This window comes from Serinus canaria, chromosome 1A (genome assembly GCF_022539315.1).
Source record: "Serinus canaria isolate serCan28SL12 chromosome 1A, serCan2020, whole genome shotgun sequence".
Lineage (NCBI taxonomy): Eukaryota > Metazoa > Chordata > Aves > Passeriformes > Fringillidae > Serinus > Serinus canaria.
The window spans coordinates 21,801,682-21,825,184 of NC_066314.1; the positions used below are offsets into that span (position 1 = coordinate 21,801,682).

A 23,503-nucleotide genomic window follows, 5' to 3' on the forward strand; every position below is an offset into this window, starting at 1 on the left:
AATTGATCTGGATGTGACTGTAGTGAATTTCATCTTAATTAAACTGGATTACTCAGAGTAATTCTTGAAAATGAAAGATTTAATTTATGCTTTATGTGTGTCAACTTTATTTCATGTCTTCACGGTGAAGATAACTTTTCTTTCATAAATTCCCAAGCAGGAGCTCCAAGAAATCCCCTTTTGCCTCAAGATCTATAAAGCAGATCACAAAATCAATTTGATGTTATAGTTGTAATCAGCAAGCTGCTCTGAAGAAATCTTTTTTATTAGATATCTACATTTCCATATATCTGTTTTCTAATATTAGATATATTATAATTAAATATGAAAATATTTTAAATATTTGCAACACAGTTAATTCAGGTGTAAATAATTAGTAAAATTAATTATGCAAATAAACATTAATGTTAGAAATTAATGGAAGATTTTTTCCTATTTTAAAATTGTATCCAGAGTTGACACAGCATCTAAGAAACTTACTTATAGAGCAATGTACACTGTTAGAAATCATACTAATTACGTGAGAGGAATTTTTCCCTGAATTTTCTTTATTCAATGCTTTCAGAAGTATCACTGTGGAAGTGCCAAAAGAAAAGAACCAAATTAGTTTTAATAACTTTGTGTCCATTTCAGATAAGAAGCATGTCAGTGAAACTTCTGGATTTTTTTTAAACAGGCAAATATTATTTTCAGTATTTCATTTTTATTTAAAAACTTTGCTCTCTTTTCATTTAAATTTTTTAAAAATTTAAAACATCAAAGTCAAAATTAATTATTATCTGTGTAAAAAGACTTGAGAATATCAAACCTTCAGTCTGATACGTAACATTTATTATAATGAATATAACACAGTCTGAAATATAACCTTTATTGTATCAAATTCTCTGGTCTGTGCATACAGACATCTCAGAGAAATTTCTGCTGATGCTGGAAGGTGAAGTATGTAATTTTCCAGTATGCATTTCCCTCCCTCTTCCTTCTAGTGGAATGACTGCAAAGCCCCTGCTCTGCACGACTTCAGCACAGGTACAGCAGGGGTGCCGCGCTGGCCGGTGGCACCTGCACTGCTGGCCAGCCCCAGGCTGCCCAGTGCCTCGTCCTCCCCTTGCTGGGGCTGCTCCCCAGCAGCACCTGCTCCTGCCACAGGTGCACTGGCAGTGCCTGCCCAGCCCCAGTACCCCTGGCTCTCTCCCTGCCTCTGCACCCACGTCTCCTTCCAAAGGGATTCACGGAGCACAGCGGGGTTGGATGCAGCCCATCCTTACAGCAGGGGTACAGCAGTCGCAAGAGGAGGGTGGTTTATCCTCTGGATATCTCCTCCACTGGACTTTGTGGTGCAGTATGTATTTGCAGAGGTTCTACAGCTGTGATGGCAGCACAGTACTGACTTGGTTTGTTGTTAAATGATGATAACACTGTGCTGCTTATTTGTTTTTCCAAGTAGAAATGGATGTGGGGGATGTAGATGAACTCTCATCTGAGAAAACTCTTCAAACACAAACCCAGCAAATTCTGGAAAGTAAGTGGAAGAATATACTATCTAAGAGATGGATAAAGGTTAGACAATGTCTACCTTTTATGTGAAATGTCAGGCAGAACGTCAGAACCTTGTTGTGGGCTTTTTAGAAAACTAAAGAGAAATAGGAAAATTCTGGTAGGTACTAACTTAAGACCCCAAAATTCATTATTATACACTGTGTTTGAAAGACAAGTGAAATCTTTATTAAAAATGTGTATGTACTATACCTGATGCTGTGTCCTCCTCCTACAAACACCAAATGATTATAAGCCTATTACCCTTATTAGTCCAGAATTCATGTGGTAGAGATTGTTGAGAATCACATTTTCTCTCACTGTAATGGAATGTGGCTCCTTTGAAATGAAAAACTGTCCTGTTTTCCCAAGTTCACCACCACATCACTAATGACTTTGCTGCAGCTAAACAGACATACATAAGTATAAAACTGAATTTACAGAATAAACAAACAACAAAATCCAGGCCCTTAGATTAAAAAAAAAAAAAAAAAGCTCCTAACATGATCAAAAACCATTTGATTTTTTTCTATTATTAATTAAAGTGTTCTTAATTAAAAACACAGCTCTCACTCACTTTCATAGGTACTGAATCTGATGCTAAAAATTACACCAAATTTAAGGAATTATTAAGGATAAGATAAAGCTTCATGCTACAGTTTTAAGTTATTTCATATTTACCAGCAGGCAGAAGAAGCAAATCTGGCTGTGAAATCATTAAGATTTGTTTGTTAGGCCTTTTGATTTTTTTGCGAGGCAGCATTAAGAAGCAAGGGAATTCCATCATCACAAGTCTTTTGAAATCAAACTCCAAGTATTCATAAGAAATCAAATTTCAAAATCATTAATATAGACTTATAAATCATATTGTGGGGTTTTATTGCTTGATGCCTTAATACTTTGGCGCTGTGGATTAATTTTGAGAGGATGCATGAGCCATAGAGAAATAATACCAAACATGGTTTTATTTCCCTATACGTCTAAAAGGTACACTTGTGAGATTTGTGTGAGATTTGAAATCAAGTAGGTGCTTTTCAGAATAATCTTAGAATTAAAAAAATTAACATGCAGTTTTTTTATAGGTAATGTTTACAAGGAATTATGTCATGTAAAATATCATTAGCAAGGGACATGCCGAAGGTTAACTGCAGTGATTTTGAAATTTCATTTTGGCATAATTTGGAAGTCATGCATTTTAACTGGTTTGCAAACAAACTACTTCAGGTTTTTCAGCTAAAAGGGGTCACTAAACTCAAAAGACCACTTACCTGCATCCTCTAAAGGCATATCGACAATGACTTGGTCACTGTATTTTCCATACAGACCATTAGAGCAAACAGCAACTATCTGAAGAACATAACTTGTATTGGGAAGCAGATTGTTTAGAATAGCCCCCTAAAAGAAAAAAAACATATTTAATCATTTACTTGCAAATAAGTATCAAGAATTTGAATTTTTTCTTTTTTTTTGTAACACATTTTTCTTAAGAACCACAAAGCTCCTTTCTTCTAGTATTATAATGTGTGCTCTTTTATTTTATTGTCACAAACGGCTTTCAGTCAAATTAAAAAAAAAAATTGTGACTTTTTACATGGAGGATAACCAACCAAATAAGTATTTAGCATTGAACACAAGTTTAGGTAACATTATGTCTGACAAGTCTTTAAAGAGTGTTAGAGGAACAGACCTCATTAGTAAAATACCATGAAGCTGTAATCAGTAACTTAGTATTTATAGCAATATAATTGAATTGAAGCTCAGTAGTTGTTTGTGTAGGTCATTCTTTCACACCCATGAGCAATGAATTACAGGTTATTATTGACTGACAATTGGGTTTTATGGCTAGGGAGCTCTATGACTGACATGCTCACAGCAAGTACAGGCAAATGAAAGCAGCAGTCTTTAGAGCTTTTCCCTGTTCCAGAAAAGAGAAGTTTTTTCTTTTGTTTTAAATGGTCTTTGTGGCTTTATAGCCAAAAGATGAGATCATTTCTCTTCAATCAGCTCCCAGCTGATTGAAGAGAAATATCCGTCACAATAATTAACAGTGAGTTGTTACACCACCATCCCTTTTTATGAAACTTGAAGAGTTTACAGTTACCAAGTCCTGATACCCATCTGTCAGAAACTCATGCTTAGTCTGGTCTTCTCCATCCAGCTGTTGATAAAAGACAGCAAATCTCTCAATTGTGGTGTCGTATACAACACGAGGTCTTTCCCATGTAACAAGAAGACTAGTGTAATTCTTTGGATCAGATTGAACATTTTCAGGTTCTGAGCTGCAAACTGGAAGAAAGAAAAGAGGAAAAAATATGATATTTATCAAATGGTACAAGTAACTCTACTAAAATCTTGAGATACTTCCTGAGAATACTAATGAAAGTCTTTTTGTGTGCCTAAATTTTAGCTTTCTACTAAAACATCTGAAATACCATGCCATTGTAAACAGCACCAGTATTTAAACACTAGATTTCCAAAAGCAAGTAAAGTTGAGAACTGAGTTTCCTCTCCCTGGCTCTAATAACATATTTTGTGAAATATTAGTATCCAGTTCCTAAGAAATAAAATATAAATGATAAAATATAAAGATTCTTATATCTGTCCTGGGAATCAAAAACTCTCAACAATTCTATTTTTATGGCTCTATGAAAGTAGCACTAGAAGAGCTGCATACTCTCACACTAGCTATAATAGATCAATCTACAGTAGATTGGTTTTAATGGTTAAAGGTAAACCTATCACCTGGATTTCCCCTCAAGGCTGCTTGAATCTTTTCATAGTACTTAAAGAAGAGTGAAAAGGTAAATTAGAAGAAGGTAAGCATTGCATTAGCAGCACTCATTAAATGTTATTATATTTTAAGGCTTGTTATTTTATTTTTATCTTGAATTGGAATAAATGAGGAAAAATTTTTTATATCTCATAATGTACTTAGAGCAATATATGAGTATCTAGAAAAAGAAAGCAAAAAACCCTGTTTAGCTTACTAAGAAAACAGGTGCAGATCCTTTGAAGTTTTCTGCAGAGAAGGGAACACCAAGATGCCCCAAGGCTTTGGGGGACGATGCTGCATTTCGAAAGGGAAGTCCTTCAGCTTTGCATTTCGCCACTTGAACACAAGGGGACACTCGAACCCCGCCAAAAATATTTGTCAAAAGCCTTTCTCCCGTTCCCCAGGGAAGGTGGGAAGTTCTGAGCAGCTTCCGTCTGAGACAGTCAATGGAATACAAGCAGCAAGGCTTTCCTAATTTCTGTGTTTGTGTGCGTAAGCTAATAGCAGAGGCAGCTACAGTCTGTGTAATTTAGGTGAATTCCCTTTCTGCATGTTGAATCTATTTGCGATATAACTGATACATCATTTTATTAATTACACTTAATTATTTTAATTGATGCAAAGAAAGAGCAAGTATTAAAAAAAAAATCTCATGTTGTGTACATTCCATTCCATGCCATTCCATTCCTATAGTTTGTCATTCCTCCCCATTTCCACCAGATGGCAAGGAGAAATCATTAGACTAGCCCTTCTCAGTTTTGAGTATGAACGCATATGATGTAAACTGATTCCATTTTTTTTTTCAATGAATCTAAAGACTCCTCAGCTATTTCTTTTCAAAGGGGTTTAAAATTCTTGTCAAAATGCTTTTTTATAATATAAACACCAAGCTTCTCTGCATTCCAAATTTTTCTCTACAGTCTTTTTTCCTCTCTTCATCTTTTTTGCTTATGAGTGAATTTGGTTCTGAAATCTCTGCATTCAGACACATAGAGCAGTATTATAAAACTTTTAAAGGTATAAGTTTGGTGCTTCTGGTGTTATTTCTTTGTTTTCTTTTTTCCCTTTCCAGATGGTTCTTCTATTTTTTCCCAAGAAAAAAGTCTTCCTTTTTGTTCTCCTCCTTTTGATGCTCATCTCAGCAATGACTGACAATATTACTACACGACAATCATTTATGCATTATTTCACCTCCATTTCTTCCCAAACTGTTTACTCTTGCCCTTCCTCTGATGTCACTTTGTAAATCATCCTGCTGATCCCTTTTCTTTCCTACCAGTCAGTAACACAGAAGTACTTTACTCTGTCTTTTCTCATTTTCCTTCTCCAGAGATTAGAAAGGAGACCACATGACAATTTACCTAATTATGTATTTCTGCTGTCATACCGACTTTTAGAAAAGTTGAGCAAAGAGACTGCAAGAAAGGGAGTTCTTGAGTCTCTTACTAGCCTGAAGGACAAATTCACAGAAAAATTTGCAGAAAATTCACAAAAGTCAGAGGCCTACTCAAACCCCTACTTGGCTAAACTTGAAGCCAAGTCTCTGCTTGCTCCAGGTGAATACTTAGATTCTGGTTTTGCGTATCACATCACGTTGTGGTAATGCATCTATCTTTGCTTATTCTCCTGTGGAATAAAATGCTACCCATGTAACTTAGGAAATTTTCATCTAAACTTAATTGCATCATAGGGAACCACTGGGGTACATCAGCCAAATCACTGCCAAAAGCTGCCTGGGATATGCTTTTGACCAGAAGACCTTTATAACCTGCCCAAATTTGGCTTTTTTGCCTCCACCTTTCTTGGGCTCTTCTACTTTAGTTAAATCTATGTTTGAGGTTATCTTTTCAATCCAACTTTTCAATTGTTGAAGCCATGAAATCACTTCATTTACATTCAGATATTCAGGGGCCCTGCAGTGTGTGGCAAAAAGCAATTTTTTACATTCTAGGTCTGCAATCTCTCTGTAATGGAGGTGGAGCAGCCCAGCAGATGTCTGCTGGGTTGACCTTGGCTGGTCACCAGGTGCCCACCCAGACACTTGCCCACTTGCCCTCCTCAGCAGGGCAGGGCAAGAAAGTAAGAGGATAAAGCTGATGGATCAAGATAAAGACAGAGATTGCTTGCCAGCCACCATCATGGGCAAAACAGATTAGGTTATCACCAAAACAAATTAGATTTATCACCAATAAAAATAGAGTAGGACAGTGAGAAACAAAAACAAAACTATGAAACCTCCCCACCCTTTGCTTCTTCCCAGGCTCAACTTCACTCCTGATTCTTCCACCTCCCCACTCCCAGTAGCACAGGGGAATATGGAATGGGAATTGTGGTCAACTTATAACACTTTGCCGCTCCTTCCTCATGCTGTTCCTCTGCTCCAGTGTGGAGTCCCATCCACAGAATACAGTCCTTCATTAATTTTTCCATCCTCTGGCCAGTCTTTTGGGAACAGACTGCTACACTATGGGTCCTCCCTAGGGTCAGAGACCTGACAGGTAATCTGCTCCGCATGGGCTCCTCCCCACAAGCCACAGCCAGCAGCCTGCTCCCGCATGGAGTCTCCACAGTCTGCCACAGGACAGGCTGCCTCAGCATCATCTTCACCGTGGGCTGCAGGGGAATCTCTGCTCTGCTGCTGGAACACTCCTCCCCTTCTTCCTTCTCTCAACCTGGGTGTGACAGAGCAGTTTCTCACGTCTCCCTCACTCCTCACTGCTGTGCAGCTTGGTTTTTTCCTGGAGGTGCTGCCATGGCTCCCAGTGCCCTGAGATGGGTAGGTTGGAGCCAGCTGGAATTGTCTGGGTTCTGGAATTGTCTGACTCGGGGCAGCCCAGGGCTCTCCCCACAGAGACCCCCCCTGTACCCACCACTGCCAATGCCTGTGTGGGGCACCTGCACCCACAGCACTGTGCCATGGAAGTGTCCCACACACACCTGGGAATCTGGGAATTCATAATAAAGTCATGTGGACTGAGGAACGTGAAAGGGTGAACGCACGAGCCCTGACCCCATGTCTCACAAGAGAATTTAATTGAGACAGCTGCTGAAATTTTGTGGTTGTATTTCTCATGGGAAAACAGGCTGGCTAGTACCTTTTATCAATAGATAGTCAGTCTCGAATTTTGAGAACCCATTGTTTTTTATACCTTACTAAATCCAGGAAAATAAGTAAGAGTTAGGTTTCAGCCCTCATTTCCAAGGCCTTACCAGAAGGGTGGAGTGGATGGAAAGTCACCCAATGTGCCCAGTAGCCATCACAAAGGTTCTCAGGTTTACAGGAATAAACAATGATTTTTATTATAAATGGATTTGCATGCCAGCTGAGGTTGGTGGAGATTAAGCATTACAATTTCAAAACACTTTTTTTTAGGTGAATCCTCAAGCATGGCTTATTAAAATAGCTAAGGATTAGCTATTTTAATCTTCTTAAATTGCTACATACATATTGCATAGGGAAATTTTGTATATCACTAGGCAGGTTTGGGGAATGAAGCATCTCCCATGTCCTTAGTAGGACTGTGCTTGTACACCAAAAATGTTGGGGATATCACTGTGAGAAAATTCCTGAAAACATTTTGAAAATTCCTGAAATTACTTTATAATGGACTAGAAAGTTCCTTCTAGCTTTTCTAAGAAAACTTAGTTCAACTTATGAACTGTCATGTATTAATTACAGCAATAAATCAAGTATTTATTCCTACTGCCTAATGAGAATCTACACTGAATGCAACAGGATAAAATTGGGATTCTAGGTTTCACAACACAAAACAACTTTTCAGTTATCTACCTGAGTAATAATCAGTCTTGGCATTTCTCATACATCCTCTAAAGGGATTAAAAAGATTATTTTTTTCTATTGACTATTATGCAATATTAAACATGAGTAAGCCTATTGACTCTTAGAGACTTTGGCATTTGTGTTACAGCTCTTACATCTGAACATTTAATGATTCCTAGGGTTTTTAAATTTTGTCTAAAAACAGAGGCAAAAATACAAACACTTCTCTAATGTTCTACATGAAATAAATCCCATAGTTGCATTTGTGTGCTTCTATATACATGATTACATAAATATGTAAAAGTACATGTATGAAACCACATTTCTAATCTGGAGAACAGCTATAGCCTGTGCTAAGTCATCTGTTTAAGTCTAATTAAACACAGTTCAGTGAAATTGAGTTAAAGAATCTGCAGGTATTCTCATCCAACTAGTAAAACAGTGCTTCCAGTTTAGAAGTTTCCAGTACATTCTTTTGTGCCTGTATAGGAATCATTGACTTCCATATTTAGGGCCAAATCTTGTTCCCCACTACATAATGTACTATTTTGGTCACACAACCTTCTCAAATCTCCCTGAAGTTTTAGGTAAGACTGAGAACAGAATCTGGTTTCTGGAATTCTCTCCATCTATCACTTTTTAAGTAAACTATGTGAAATTAATTTGGTGACAACCCTTCAGTCTCTATTGAAAAAGCATCCACAGTACACGATAAAGAAGCACATAAGTTTGTAAAACAAAATATTCTTGCAGTTTCTGAAAAGTCAACTTTGTTGAAGTCTGAAACGCATTAAAAGGGCACTGTAAGGAAGCTTGAACTGACATGATTTTCACTGAATTCTTGGTCAAGACAACCATTTAATTTTCCACTCCATTTAATCTGACATGTTTTATGATTGCTGTTTTTTTTCTCTAAGTGATAGATTTATGACTAATAACACAGTGTGCTACTTTCTATACAATTTAAAATGAGTAACTGCATACTTGGATGAATCTTTTACTGAAAATTGTCTTTTAACTTGCAAAGAGAGGAATGACAATTCAGTTAAGTACCTGCTTCATGAATTTCTTCTTGTCCAGTGTAAGAGGAAAACACTTGCCCAAAGAACTTATATTGCTGTTCTCTGAAGTTGTTTTGCAGATAGTCCATCAGCATAACATAGCCAGACTGCTGCATTGTGAGCACTTCACAGAATACAGCTAACTAGAAGACGAGAGGAAAAAAATAAGTTAGAAACCATAAAACTTGACCAGATTCTTCTAATAGGCAAGAAGCTCTGGAAAAACATGTTGGATAAAGTCTCACAGTTGAGTTATCCTGCATGGCACTGAGCTTTTCTTCTGCTCTATCAGCAGATCTAATGTTTTACTCCACAAATATTTTCCAGCCACTCAGCTGTTGGAGCTATGCTCTGCTCAGCATCACAATGTGGCTGGGGGAATATCCAAAAAGTGTTCTGAACTCCCTTTTATCTGAGCTCCAAGTCCAGACAGCCTGGGATATGTTCTTACCCTATTTTAAAACAAGAAATTGCTCAGATTCTAGTACTAAACCATAAAAAATGTCAAAGATAATACAATTAATATAGATGCTTTCTAATTTAACAGCTGATTAAAAACTTCTGACTAGATAAAACAAAAGCTTTGTTGTTGGGCTGGCAACAAATGCCACGAGCTTCTACCATATACATGGCAATTTCTCTTTGGTATTATGTATAATTTTTTGGTTTTACTACATTAAACAAATTACCTGGTTTTCAGAAATACTTATGGTATCTTTAAACACAATCCATTCAACTGTTTCAGAGCACGGAGGAGCTGACAGAGACCCATTGTAAGTGTAATATTTGTCTGTTGCATTCGGCAAGAGATTCAGCAAAATAAATGGTTCTAAGGCAGCCTGTTTTCCTGAAAAAATAAAAAAGAAAAATAGAGTCAGATAGTTAAAATGCTACAGAAGCAATTAATAAATACAAATCATACTCTCCAAAAGAACTACCATTATAGGAACATGCTAATTTAGAGGCTTTTCAAAATTTAATTTCCAGATAGACTTGCATACAAATAAATCATGAAGTCTTCTATTTTGTTTGAAAAAGTATAGCTCAAACCCAACTTTGTTTACTTGGGAATGTGTAGTAAGTTATTCCAGTAACAAAAGGACTAGTTTTAGTATATTAGTCCACAGGAATTTTCTCACTGTAAGCTTACATGCAAGGTGCCAAACCTTTGTCTCACTCCTGAATTTCAAAGAAAAAAAGTTTATTAAATCTTTGTTCTAGGTCTCATGGCATGGCTTCAAACTCTCCCCCAGATTTAATCAAGTTTTTGAGTTTTTTGCAGAAAATGACTGCCTAGGGAACAGTTGCCATGCCAGGCCTGAGGGTTAATATTACCCATGACTGCAGAAGCAGAACTTCTGTGGCTCAGGATTCTTTTTTAAATGGTGATAATATAGTGAAAAACTGTGACAGCTTTACACAAATCAGCAAACAATGCAAAGACCTCCTCCAGGAGAACACATTCTGTGAAAATAATATCACATCTTTCAGGTCAGCATTTACTGGATACCTTGTCAGCTGGGAGTAAGCATGGGGGATTGCTGGAAGTCCACCCACAGAAAGCTGTGTCTGCTGGTATGGCAGCAGGGTCCAGCAACAGCAATTGGCAGAAATGGTAACAACTTCAGCAAGGCAGACTCTTCAGTCTGTGACAATTATCTGCTTTACTGTCTGGTGCATCCAAAATAATGCTGTTTTTCACACCTTGTAATAGTGTAGATCCTTATACAACTTACTTCAATCTAAAGTTACTCATTTCAAGCTTCTCCCTAATTGGTAAGTACTTACTTCTGAATATCTAATGAATTTTCATACTGTGCATTAACTCAGGCTTTTACAGGGATGTTACTTATTCAGCTCATACAGATTTCTGACCTGTCTTTGTCTTCATAATTCCTTATGAATTTGGTGAGAGCAGCAAATTGCATTAACAGTTGACCACAAGGGATTGATGCTCTTCTCCTCTGCAGTGACTTCTCTACTGAGTTAAGGTTTAAGAGCTGACCCGTCCCCTCTCTCTCATTCATGTATGATGAAGAGGGAACATTTAGCAGCGTAGAGCAAAGCACATCCTTCCATTTCTCCTGTCAAAATGCTAATCAGCCTTCAGACAGAAGCTCTCATTGCCACCTGGTATGTGTCTAGTTAACACATTTGTCCCTCAGCAAAAATGAAGTCTATTTTCTGTAGATGGCTGGGGATATGAAACTTCTCATTCATAACAAGAATCTTGCCATCCATTTTGCAACTTTGGATTTTAGAATACCCTTTAATGAGACTCACAGCCTAGATTCTCAAAATCAAATACCTACAAAGAATGATGAAAACCAGAAAGTTTGTCTAGAAGGAAAAGGAGTGCTCCTCTGCAGAGCTTGAGAACTCAGTAACTGTGATTCAAATAAGGACAATAGAGATATGAGTGACAAGGACACAGACAAGGAGAGATTACATGCTTTTCTTCAGAAGAAACAACTTGATTTGGTTATGACCTGAATTTCCTGAGCTCATCTGCATTTTATTCAGGAAAATTGTATTCTAAGCATCGTTGAAGTGCCATGTAGTGGCTGTATCTTGGATCTTGCTCTGATAGTTTTACAGCTCCTTCCAAGGCTGTAGGACAGCATCTATCTTGATGTATTACTAGCTCTCCTGTTTGTTTCACAGAAGATGACACACAAAAGTAATGACTTAACTACTTTATATTTCCACTCCCTATGTCTTTCTAACTTATGAAAGGTGTTCCCTTTTAAATTTGTTGAATTGTGTTAGTTTTCCAGAGGGAAAAAAGAAATCTTGATTTCAATGTCACACTTTTGAAGGCTTTTAAAACAGCTTTTTACATTCAAGCACCAGAACATAAAGGAAAACTGAGACAAGGTTTCCTTAAAGCCATGGACATGATGTAAGAATACATCCCTGTCCAAGACAGTGCTCATTCATATTTATTCATCTGCAAAGACACCTGAAACTGAGTTAGAAACATAGCCCAGATCCCTTTGTGCACACTGAAGTTGGGTCTTGATTAGTAACCATTACCAATACAATATATTTGGACTATTTGGATTTAAAAAGGAGCTACTGAAAAATATTTCTGTCTTCTGAGTCTACTGAACAGTGACAGTCTCACTCTTGTAAGACCCTTCTTAGATAGTCACAACAGTCTCACCTGGCTTCCAACCAAATAGAAAAACCCTGACATGCATGATATGTTACAAATATGTCTTAAAGGTTTCATAATCAGACTGAAGTGGAATTTATTTAATCAGTAATCAATAAAAAATGGAGGCAAACTTACCAAAACGACTAACACTATCTACTCCATTAATGATTGGATTATAATCTGGATTATCTTCTAGTCCAATCTGGTAAAAAGAAATTGCATATTTTAACGGTACAGGCTTCATAAAAAAAGATTGCAAGCTACAATTTACCACCAAAATTATAGACAATTTAAAGCCAAACAAACTTATTTTGCCCATTTTCTTTTCTGCAAGAATAAATTAGAAAGAGAGATGAATTTTTTTAACTCAGTGATCACACACTGGAACCAGTTAAATTCAGTTTGAACATCTGCTGTGTTTCAAGGCATATTAAATGACACAAAGATATATTTTGTTTACCTCAAACAAAATTGATAAAGCTCTTAACTTTCCACTTCCTTTAACTGCCTCTTCAAAATCTGTAAACTGATCTGCATCATAGCAGTAGATTTGCATCTGCAATTAAAAATATATTCAAATGTTATACATTAAAAATTGTAAACATTCAAACAATTGGAAACATTCAGCAATTATTTATATTCTCATTTTGAGGAAAAACACATCCAAACAAAAAATTTTAAATATACGTAGGGATTTTTTACCTCTCTCATTTGTGTTATCTGAGGATGCAGAATGGAATTCATCAATAATTAGCTATGTAAAAACAACCTCTCCTGGAAAACTATTCAGGTTGCAGGAATTACCCTTTCAAGGAGCACAATGCTTTTCATGGATAATACAGAAAGCTGAGATAACTGACCTAGAGTACTTGGTGAAATCAATCTGCACATCAGTGATAAAATATGAATAATATGCCAAGATGTCCCTACTGCACCTGCCTTGCAGTAAGTGTAGAAAAGCACTGGTAATATAAGATTACCTAAGATTACCAGGCACTTTGAACCCACATCTGACTGCTGCCATGGGCATTGGTTTTGTTGCACCCCTTTCTCTCTTTCTCCAGATGCAGCTGGGAAATCTCCTCCAGTGCTGGGTGACCATTGTCTATGGGGGACTGACTGCTCCTCCTGGCTTTCTGCGAGACCATGATGGAAGAGAGTATTCTCTGTGATGCCTTGTCAGGACAGAAGGAGTGTGATTGGGAATTTTTTAGTGGCTAGTGAGGTAAAAGAAATGATACTGTCCAGGGACTGCTCCTGGCTTACCACTCTTCCCCATGTATGGGCCAGCCCTGGCACTATTGCTTTGCTTTCACATAGAAGTTCAAAATGCTTGGAATGAGGAACAGCACAGTTGCCTGCCACAACTGTCTCTTTTCAACTGGAAGATGACACAATGCCATGTTGAGGGAAGAGAGTTTGGCCTTTGTGCATCCCAGGAAAAGCTGCTCCTCTCCTGCACCCCACTACCGTGCTGCTGCAACCCATTCTGCCAAAGCAGCCAGGGGGACTCTGGCCTGGCTGCCTGTGAATGTGGCTGCCCCAGGACCTGCTCACGTGGCTCTTGGCACCACTGCCAGCTCTTTCCAGCCCATGCTTTGTATCTGCAAGGCCCAGCAGTTCCCATGGGCTCTCAGCAAAGCCTTGACTTTGGAAAGGCCATTTACACTTTAAACAATGAACTGATGTGGAATATGATGGGCCAGATTTGTCGGAGCTTAACGTTTAGTGGGAGCTTTGTCAGATTAGCAGATCTGACATCTAATACCATCTTAGAAGACAGGAAATAATGCAGTTTAGACATTCTCAACATGTCACCAACACATTACACTGCCCTTCTAAAATGCATCATTTATTCTTAATTTGGATTTAACTGAATGATTACATTTGCAAATAGATTTAAGAGACAAACAAAAGAATTTTGTAGAGTAGTAATGTCACAGAATGTCAAAATGTTGAAATCATCAAAATCAATTCTATACTTTACCTCAAGAGGATATTTTTGTCCTTCTAGACTATGTTCTGATCCATCTGATGATGCGTTGCATTTCCCCCAGTGAAAAGTGATCTTGCTTGCTTTGAATATGGTGTCTAACCCACCTCCACTCACATAATAATCACTTGTCAGGTTAATTTCCACTGAAAAAATTGAGAAAGAGGGGAAAAAAAGAGTGTGAATATAAAATCCAGCCAAGGCATCTATAACTCTCATATTTCAGTTTTAGGTGCTAGAAGTTAAATATGATATGCTTATTTCTCTGCATTTCATAGGCAATTTGACAGGAAATTGGTTACCTAAACTAAGTAACAAGTGTGGTAATTCACTATTAGCATGGAGAATATGTTTCATTTCATGGTTTAGTTCATAAAATAGTAATTTAATGAAGTGCACTTTGTTTCCTGTTATCTGAAATTAGACACAGAACTACACTAAAAAGCTCAGAAAGCTGGTCTAGCCACCAGCTGGCTGTCTATGAAAATAAATTCTTGAAGTACATACCTTCCTGAAAGGGTCTGGGTTTCTAGCAAAAAGGAAAATACACATCTGCTCCCACTTTTACCACAATTCTATATACAAGTCATGAGGCAACATGACAAAAGAATATTTTAGCCAGCTCCTAGGAGGACATAAGGCTCCTTAGCTGTGGAGCTATCTCCCATGGGAAAAAGCAATGACAGGTCTTCAGCTGGACATAGCTGTATACAAACTGTAGATGGGACAGAGCATTTGTCTTCTGTAGAGAATGAGCAGGATGGGATAGACTGAAGCCCCACATTTTGCCTTTCCCATCTCCAGCAACTCTGAACTGCTTGACCTCTTGACAAAACAGCACTAATGGAGTTCATTTTCCCTACATTCCTTTCCCCAAAACTTGGAAGACCATTTAAACAAGCTTAGCAGTTCCTCATATAATATCCGGATTGCTGCAGAAAAGATCTCAGTCCACTTTTAAGGACTTTAAAGACCATTTTTCAGGGGCATTTTGAAAAGACAAAGCAACATTTATCTGAGCAAGTAGGGCAGGAGGGAAGTAAGTGATTTGTGTAGTGGTATGTAGGAAGTACATGACAGAAAGAACAGAAATTAGAAACAATGATGCTACACTGAACTGAACTGAACTGAACTAAATCAAACAAAACTAAACTAAACTAAACCAAAAAGGCTGACCTAGTGGTCCCACTGCAGCTTGCAGAAGGTCAAAGACAGTTGTTAAGAGATGCCTTCCTCCAACCCATGCCCAAAACAAGGAACAGTACTTCTAAAAAGCAGCTTTTAGTTACTGCATTCCTGGATTTATAAGTGGTAGTAAAAAGATTTCTCTGACAATTTATATGACACCATAAGCTTTTTTCATGGCTGGGAAAAACAGGCACTTGTAGGTATAAATCACTTCTTTCTAAAATGTATTTCTAAGATTGGTAAAACAAATCAGAACACAAAAGCACACATTTCTCTTCTTTGACTGTTAGGAGGTGTCTATGTGAGTAATTCAGATGAAAGTTTCTATATTATATGTGTCTGTGTGTAGGTGAGATAAATCCCAACCTGAGCTTTTTGTAACTTCAACTCATCCATGAAGTGCTTTCAGATGAGTAGGTAATTTATTTGTACTTTTAAAAAATCACTTTTGCCTACCCATTACAGACTCTAGATACATAGTAATAATTACCATAATTTCATAGCAAATGCCAACTTACTGTTTAGATTTAATGACATGCTCATGATGGGATGATAGTCACGACGTGATTGCTTTGGCTATATCTGTCCATGCACATAAAAATTTTTGTTTGTGTGATTTCTGTTTCATTTAGCTACTGTGATCACTGCTGTTCTGTTTATTTATTTGATAGATTAATTCAGAATGCACCAGCTAAGAGAAATGAAAATGATTCAGTAAAAGTCCTTGGTTGGTTGTTTGTCCCATATCACCTTTCAGAGCTCTTAAATCCAAACATGAAATCTGACTTTTTTTACCTGTTTTGCCAGTGTTGCGAATGAAAGTATCTTCCAAAGTTTCCTTTTCCCATCCATGGAATTTGAGTTTCTTCAGATTCACATTAACTTGGGTAAGGTCTTCATCTATATTAATAGGTGATTGTTTGGCACCATTACAGGCAGAGTATTTCTTGCCCCAGTTCTTTTGGTTCAAAGTTCCTAGAAATCAAAACATGTGGGGTAAATACATTTAAATGCAAACAGGCATCCATACATTTTTTATTGTGGTAGTGTTAAAACACAGATTGCAATCTGAGATCAGAGTACTGGCCCTTCTTTTAGACTTTGTCTGTAGGAATATCTAGCACACCTACCACTGATTCCTACCTTCAGCAGTTAAGTCACACTCTGAGCACTCTACACATCCACACATACATTCTTATGAATCTCTAAGGAAAGCTAAAACAACAACAAAATCCTCATGAAAAATGTACATTAAACAAAAAAAAATTATTTCAGATGAATGGAATCAGCATGCAAAAAAACGTGGGAACTGCTGGAAAACTAGCCTATCCAACTATCCTTTCTCATCATTACAATGCTAATGTTCCTTTTGGCCAATAAAGTCATCTATCTGGTAAGGTTTTTAAATCAAAGAAGCAGTAAGATGTTTTAAGAGCTTCTTACACAGAGAGGGAAAGGTAAACTGATTTTTCCCTGGAGAAGGAGAAACCATGAGTGACTCTCTGTCTGAGAGGCTGGCTGTACAGCCCAGCTGTGCCGGCGCAGGACTGTGCACTCCCACTCCATCCATCTGTCCCCTCTGCAGCTGCCTGGCAGAGAGGAGCTCCTGGGCTGCAGCAGGGGCCCTCTCCAGGGCACAGGGGCTGCGTGGCATTTCACTGGGGACAGTCCAGACACAAATCAGGGACACAGACAGCATGTCCTTCACCAAAGACTTGATTATTTTCAAGAAACGCTCAAGTACTCAAAAAATCGGTATGATGCAGTAGCATCAGCACTGACAATCTTTTGTTTATATAACATACTAATATAAATGGAACATTTTGGAATGGAATATTTTGTGTATGTTAATGTGTTTGAAAACATATAGATATTTTTCCTGACAGGGATTTCTGGCAATACTTCAAAAAACTAATTAAAACTAAGAGTTAACGATACAGATTCAAGAAAATGGAATGACTTCAGGTAACTTCCCACTTACTAGCACTTAAGAACTAATATTAGTGTATGCAGTGCATATATTTGAATATATGAATTCTACTAGATATGTGGAAATAAACCAGTGCTCATTTACAGGCCAGTGTGCCACATCCAAGTCTGTCAGTGAAGATTTGCTATCTTGTACTCCAGGCAAGGACAGCTCTCCTATTGCACCCAGAAAACTCACAGGAGAAGAAGATATGCAGCCAGTCCTGTAACCATAACAATAGGCAGTAAGACAAGATGCTCACCTGGACAGCCAGCTAGAAAGAAACCTGAACTAAATTATTGAACAACTGCAAGTCAAGCCAGTTACCAGTATCACCTTGCTGCGTCAGAATTACTGCAGATGGTATGCAAACACATTTACTGCCTGCAAACAGCAACAGAAGGAACTGGCAGGCACAACAGTGAAACAACCCAAAGGGAAATCAAGCCACAGGCTTAGGAATGTCAGCATCCTACAGGTGAGGACTTGAGCCCTGTACCAAGTAAGCAATGGTCCCTTTGGAAATGGCACACTGGGTAAACCTTCAGCTCCCCCTCAAGTCAGACTTGTCCTTTAGTTGTCAGTTTTAATTTATCACCTGGAAAAATAATGCAATATCCTGATTTGTAATGCACTTTTACAAGAAAAGAGTGGCTAATATTTCATCTCTTTCAAAAGTGTCCCTGAAGAAGTTCTCAGCTCAAGTCAACCAATACTTGGATATTAATCTGCTCAAGTCTTCTATAGTGCATTTTCTAACAAATATTGAAGGCTTTTAACATCAAGAAAGAAATTTAAAAAAAATTAGAATAGTTAACTTTTAAACAGAAAAGCCTCCAAACAGGGTCAGAAAGGACACAAATAACTCTCAGCTTGCCCTGTGCAGGGCTGCAAACAAGCTTCTGTTTCCAGGTCTGATTTCAGACAGCTCAGTGATTTTCCAAGCTGAAGGAAACTCTTTAAAGCTCTGTCTCACATGTTTCTGCCAGTTTGGGTTGAGACAGCTGCCCACGGCCATCCCTTGGAGTTAAGCTGCACTCCCTACTCCATGCTCTATTTCTTTTGCTCCTTTTGCCAAAGCCAAACACTTCCCCTGACTCCTGCAGCTGCCCCAAGGCAGCAGAAATCTCCCTTCTCTTTCCAGTGACATACCAAATCCCATAGCTCACCTGCAGTCTCTCCTTCAGAACTCCATCTTATTTTCCAACATGCATTTCTGTTATTCTGCTCTTCCCATCACTAACATCAGAACTGACTAAAAACACTACTCTTTTCTTTTTCCCACTAAGGTGCTTTTGGAAAATTTCTTCCATGCTTGTTTTGATGAAAGACATTATTGCATTTTTCATCTTATCTTTAAATTCTCTACTGTCTACGAATATGTTCAGTAAAAACAAGTAAATTAAAACTAGAGAAACTATAATCTCCTTACAACTTCCATAGTTTTGTATTTTGTGGTTTTGTATGTAGAATTTATGTTCTACAACTTGTTAGTCATTACTTGTGACTCAGTGTGTAATAAAGTCCTAACACGCATCTCATGATAAAATTTGCAATCTTTGCTCATCCCAGAAGACAGCGTGTAGCTGTATCATTGATAAAAAAACATGGAATAAAATGTACAGGAAATCAATGGCAGGGTCTGATCTGGGGCAGGAACAAGGGGAATCCCCTAAGGAATGGAGTCTGAGAAAGAATGGAGAACTGGAGTCTGGTCATGATGACCCAAATTACATCTGAGCAGCAAAATACACCTTTTATGCATGAGTTCTGCAAATGCTGGAGCAGATATTGGGCGTGTATATTAGCACATAGTGCTGAACAATACAAGTAGCTTTATAGAGGGAACCAGTTGAGGTTGAAGGCCAGATGTCCATACCATATGTTTTTCAGAAGGTTTTACCTCAGTCTTGCTCTGCCTGGGCTGAATGCCCCTTGGCTGCTGAAGTGTATAAGGTACTCTCCTGCAACACAATTCTGTGAGACAACTCTATCTTGCAAACCAAAGCTTAGTAAGTGGGGTGCAGACAGGAGATTTGCTTCAAAAGTCCACTCCTGATCTGAACAAAAATGTTAACATAAATTCATCTGGTGTAGTCAGCAGGTGGTGGAACTGCTGCAGTTTATATAACTTGCTGAAAACCAAAGTAAAAATGAAAGAACTGAATGTTTTTAAACAAGAGCAGATTGCTTTACTATAGGTGTTATGATGGAAATCATAAATCAAAGCTGTGCCAGCCATTTTGAAAAATATTGCTGAAATTGAGCTTTGAAAATGAGTTCTCCCAAACTGTGCTTTGGAACTCTGAGGAGAACAAAAATACACATAATATATCTTCAAGAGTGCACAGAGGAAGAATGTTTGTCAAAGGTGTCAGATCTGAAAAAGTAACTGGCAATCCACAAAGAATGGAAATAAAACTGAACAAAGTCGATTAAATGGAGGCCTGCTATACCATAACCTTTACACTCTTGTCCAGGGCAGAATGTCTGAAGAAAATTTTCTTAGCCTTTCCTTCTAGGAAATGTTCATATCTAACTCTGCTCCTCAACCTTAGTCCCTATGATTGCACTCCTACAATGAACATCCAGTTCTCCTTTTGGCTTCCACTTCAGCTCTCACGGAAAGAAACAGAGGTGCTGGAGTGTGTCCAGAGAAGGGCAACAGGGCAGGTGAAGGGTCTGGAGTCCAAATCTTATGAGGAGGAACTGAGGGAGCTGGGGCGGTTTAGCATGGAGGAAAGGAGGCTCAGGGAATATCTTTAATGAAATGGATGTGAATCCTAGGGTTTATTTTATAGATGAAAGACAACAGAAAAGAGAGATGGATTCTTTACTTAATTTCTTCCTCTCCATTTTTCATCAGCATTTGCTTTCAGGATGTTAAAATTACTTCTATAAATATATATTGGACACACATAGGAGATTAAAGATAACCCCTTGGTGTGGACTGTTAATAATAGATTTGCCTTATCAAAAAATGTTATGGACTTATCACTTTAAAGTGTTAAGTGATTTCAATTATTTATTTTTAGCAAACACATTTTATCTGAGATATGAAAAAACAGAAATGAGCCACACAAAGATATGCATACTTACACTAGGACAAAGCTTAAATTTAGATGCCAAGTCAATATTGCACTGAACTCTAAAATACAGAATCATTATACCAAAAGTTGCACAATGCACTCTGTAATCCTCCAAGGCAGAAGAATGATTTCAGTTCTCAATCTGGATTGAAGCGGTCCAGCACAACACAACACTGGATGAGTGCACTACTGGCCCAAAGAGAGACACTCTGCCAACATGGGTCTTGGGAATCTTACCACAGCCTGTATTCCATAACACTTTCATTCTAGGGAAACATTATGGTCATCAAAAAATAGATGACTTAAGTTTCACATGTTACTAAGTACAAGGCAATGCTTCTGTGTTATCTTGATCTTCACTGGAATGGTTTTAGGGTTTTGGTTTTTTCCCCTCCAAAAGCCCCAACTACTCCCACAACCTGATCATGATCAGTCTCAAAGGTTTATAAAAATTCTTACGATTGGAAAATTCATGAATTTAATGGATGAAATTACTTGCCCAGACAGAGTTGCAACTACAAAGAAGGAGTTTGGGCTTCCAGGTTTGGGCTTAGCTTTTTATTATGCCTGTCTCAATGATGCAGTTGCTTGGAGGTTTTCCAACACTGGATTTCTTGCCAACATCTCAGTCAAGTTGTCAAAAATGAAATTGTGCTGGTTTGCTTAAGGAGAGTCAGCCTACAGACTAGGTCCAGAAAAATTTAATAGCACTTAAACCCTCAAAGTTCAACACTGATAGAGTAACTTGCTTTTAAATGAGCAGAAGTCAAATAATATCTATACCATGGATTTTTTCCATTACTCATACAGTGACAGAGAAACACATTTTCTTACTGTGGGTGTAATATTTCAAATAAAGCAAACAGAATCAACAGAAAATTCTAGTTGCTTTGCAACCAGATGCATTCATACAAGCCACATCATCTAATCTCATTCCATTTAGCACCTTATTCATCACTTTTGTATCTAAATATCAGCTTACCTAGACTGTATCTTGTGCATTGTGTCTATGTGCACATAAACATGGATTATCTGTGAGAATACCCTGAAAGATAGCACAGCACTAACCTGTAGTCAGCTGAACCCTATCATCTTAATCTTTCTTGCTCCTCATTTAAAATGTCCTAGACCACTTACCTCTTGTTAAAAAGTGTCATAGAAAATGTGCCAGGAAAATACTGATGAAACATTTTGCTATCTTCAGACTGTTGCTATTTCTCCCATTTTTACTTGCTTGTTTTCTGAACATAAACTAATTGCTTTCTTCATATCCACAGTCACAGAGACATAGCTCAATAAAGTAGTGAAAAACCAAACAAGTAAGAAAAAAATGTTTTGTTTTTTCCACTTTATCCCCAGGCAGAATAAACTACAGTTGTTGAGATACAGTGGAAAACTAATCAGTCCTATTAATACAGTGACTATCTGTTATTTCTTCTTCCTGGGACTCAGTCTGATGATTCATAGTCAGACTAAGTGAATTACTGAGCAAAATGCATAGGAAAAGGCATGCCAGTGGACAGCTTTCTTTCATAATGGCAACTGTTTGCTGCTCCTTTTCCTTCATTGCCTAAAAGATCTGGCCATTGCAGGCTAGTTAGAAAATATACCATTGAATATTTCTGTGCTAGAGAAATATAGATTATCACAGATGCTCCATCTGCAGGGCACTCAATGGGACAGCTGGTCAGACTAGGAGAAGGATTATGGGAGAAATTCAGTCAACCTTTTGAGGTACCTCTTTTTTATTATTCTCATCTCATTGCTGCTAAATCTGCATATAGCTGCAGCTAGAGAATCATGTAGTTATATACAATGAAAACTTGCCACATAATTTTTTTATAATTACTGTAGTGTTACAATCTAAGCAATATTTTCAACTAAGTATTAAGGAAGGAAGTTTGGTACAGTGCCAAATAAGAAAATGCCCAGTAAAAAGTAACACATTCTTCTTTCTGCTTTATTTAATTATTGACAATAAATGAAGCCCTAATTAGGCTTCATAACTTCTAACCTTGTTCCAAGGAATTCAGATGGTAGCAGTTATTTCCTTTACTTTCATTAATACTTTAAAGCATGAAACTGAATATAGCACTGTTGAGTGACAAGGATAATTTCAAGATCACAAATAAACAGAACTGAAAACAGAACTGGAATACATGGAACTGACTCACTTTTAGACTAAGAAATAAGCATCAATATGGCTTATTTTCCTACACCATACACACATTTTAATTAGCTGTCAATGTGTCATGGCAACATTTGGTCTCCCACATGAGAGTGTTTGGTCTTCCACAAGAAGAGGACTCCCCACCTGTCTTTCAGCTGTTTCACATGCTGCTAGCAGGGAAGGAAGAATAAAATGGAACAATCACAGGCTTAGACCTCTCAAGCCATCCCTGATTTGGAACATAAAAGCAACATTTTTTAAACTTGGTGAGGCCCCATGAGCAATTCATCTGTACTTACCAGAAGTAGAGCTTACTCCCAAACATAAGACTACTGTACATAGAACAAGTGGATGTTTATTGTCTTTATATTCCTGAACATGGGCATAAATTAAGCTTATGGTGCTATCTTCCTCTTCCCTATATCATGCAAGTACAATTTTATGAGAAATGGAATGGCTGTATATGAAAGAAATTGTAGACACAAAGGTGTGCCAGTTTTAAACAGACCTAAAAAATGCACTTTAAATGACTCTCAGCTGGAGCAAAGGAAGCGGAAGCTATAACCTACTTCAAGCACAGCATTTAGCACCTGTCTGACAAGTGATAGCTCATGCAGTCCCAGGAGATGAGCACAATGAAACTCATCTTCAGCAACAAGAAACCTCAATTTTGCTGGAGTACAGATCACCATCTAAGTCTAATGACTCGCATTATGGCACTGTGTTAGTCTTCACTTTTCTCTCCTCATTATTACAAAGCAGACTCTGCTGTATTTTAGAAATTAT

At 37.7% G+C, this 23,503-nt stretch overlaps 1 protein-coding gene across 6 annotated transcripts in view; it reads right to left on the minus strand.

Annotated features, from left to right (window-relative positions):
• PTPRZ1 (protein tyrosine phosphatase receptor type Z1) overlaps window positions 1–23,503 on the minus strand; it is a 129,494-nt gene that overhangs the window by 40,075 nt on the left and 65,916 nt on the right. For all 6 annotated transcript variants that reach the window (XM_018910194.3, XM_018910193.3, XM_018910192.3 and 3 more), the window contains exons 3-10: window positions 16,285–16,464; window positions 14,296–14,447; window positions 12,769–12,864; window positions 12,444–12,510; window positions 9,838–9,995; window positions 9,141–9,291; window positions 3,635–3,819; window positions 2,802–2,928 (exon numbers count right to left, since the gene is read on the minus strand). In XM_018910194.3, the coding sequence (XP_018765739.3) occupies window positions 2,802–2,928; window positions 3,635–3,819; window positions 9,141–9,291; window positions 9,838–9,995; window positions 12,444–12,510; window positions 12,769–12,864; window positions 14,296–14,447; window positions 16,285–16,464 (1,116 nt within the window). The remainder of the gene's footprint in view (window positions 1–2,801; window positions 2,929–3,634; window positions 3,820–9,140; window positions 9,292–9,837; window positions 9,996–12,443; window positions 12,511–12,768; window positions 12,865–14,295; window positions 14,448–16,284; window positions 16,465–23,503) is intronic.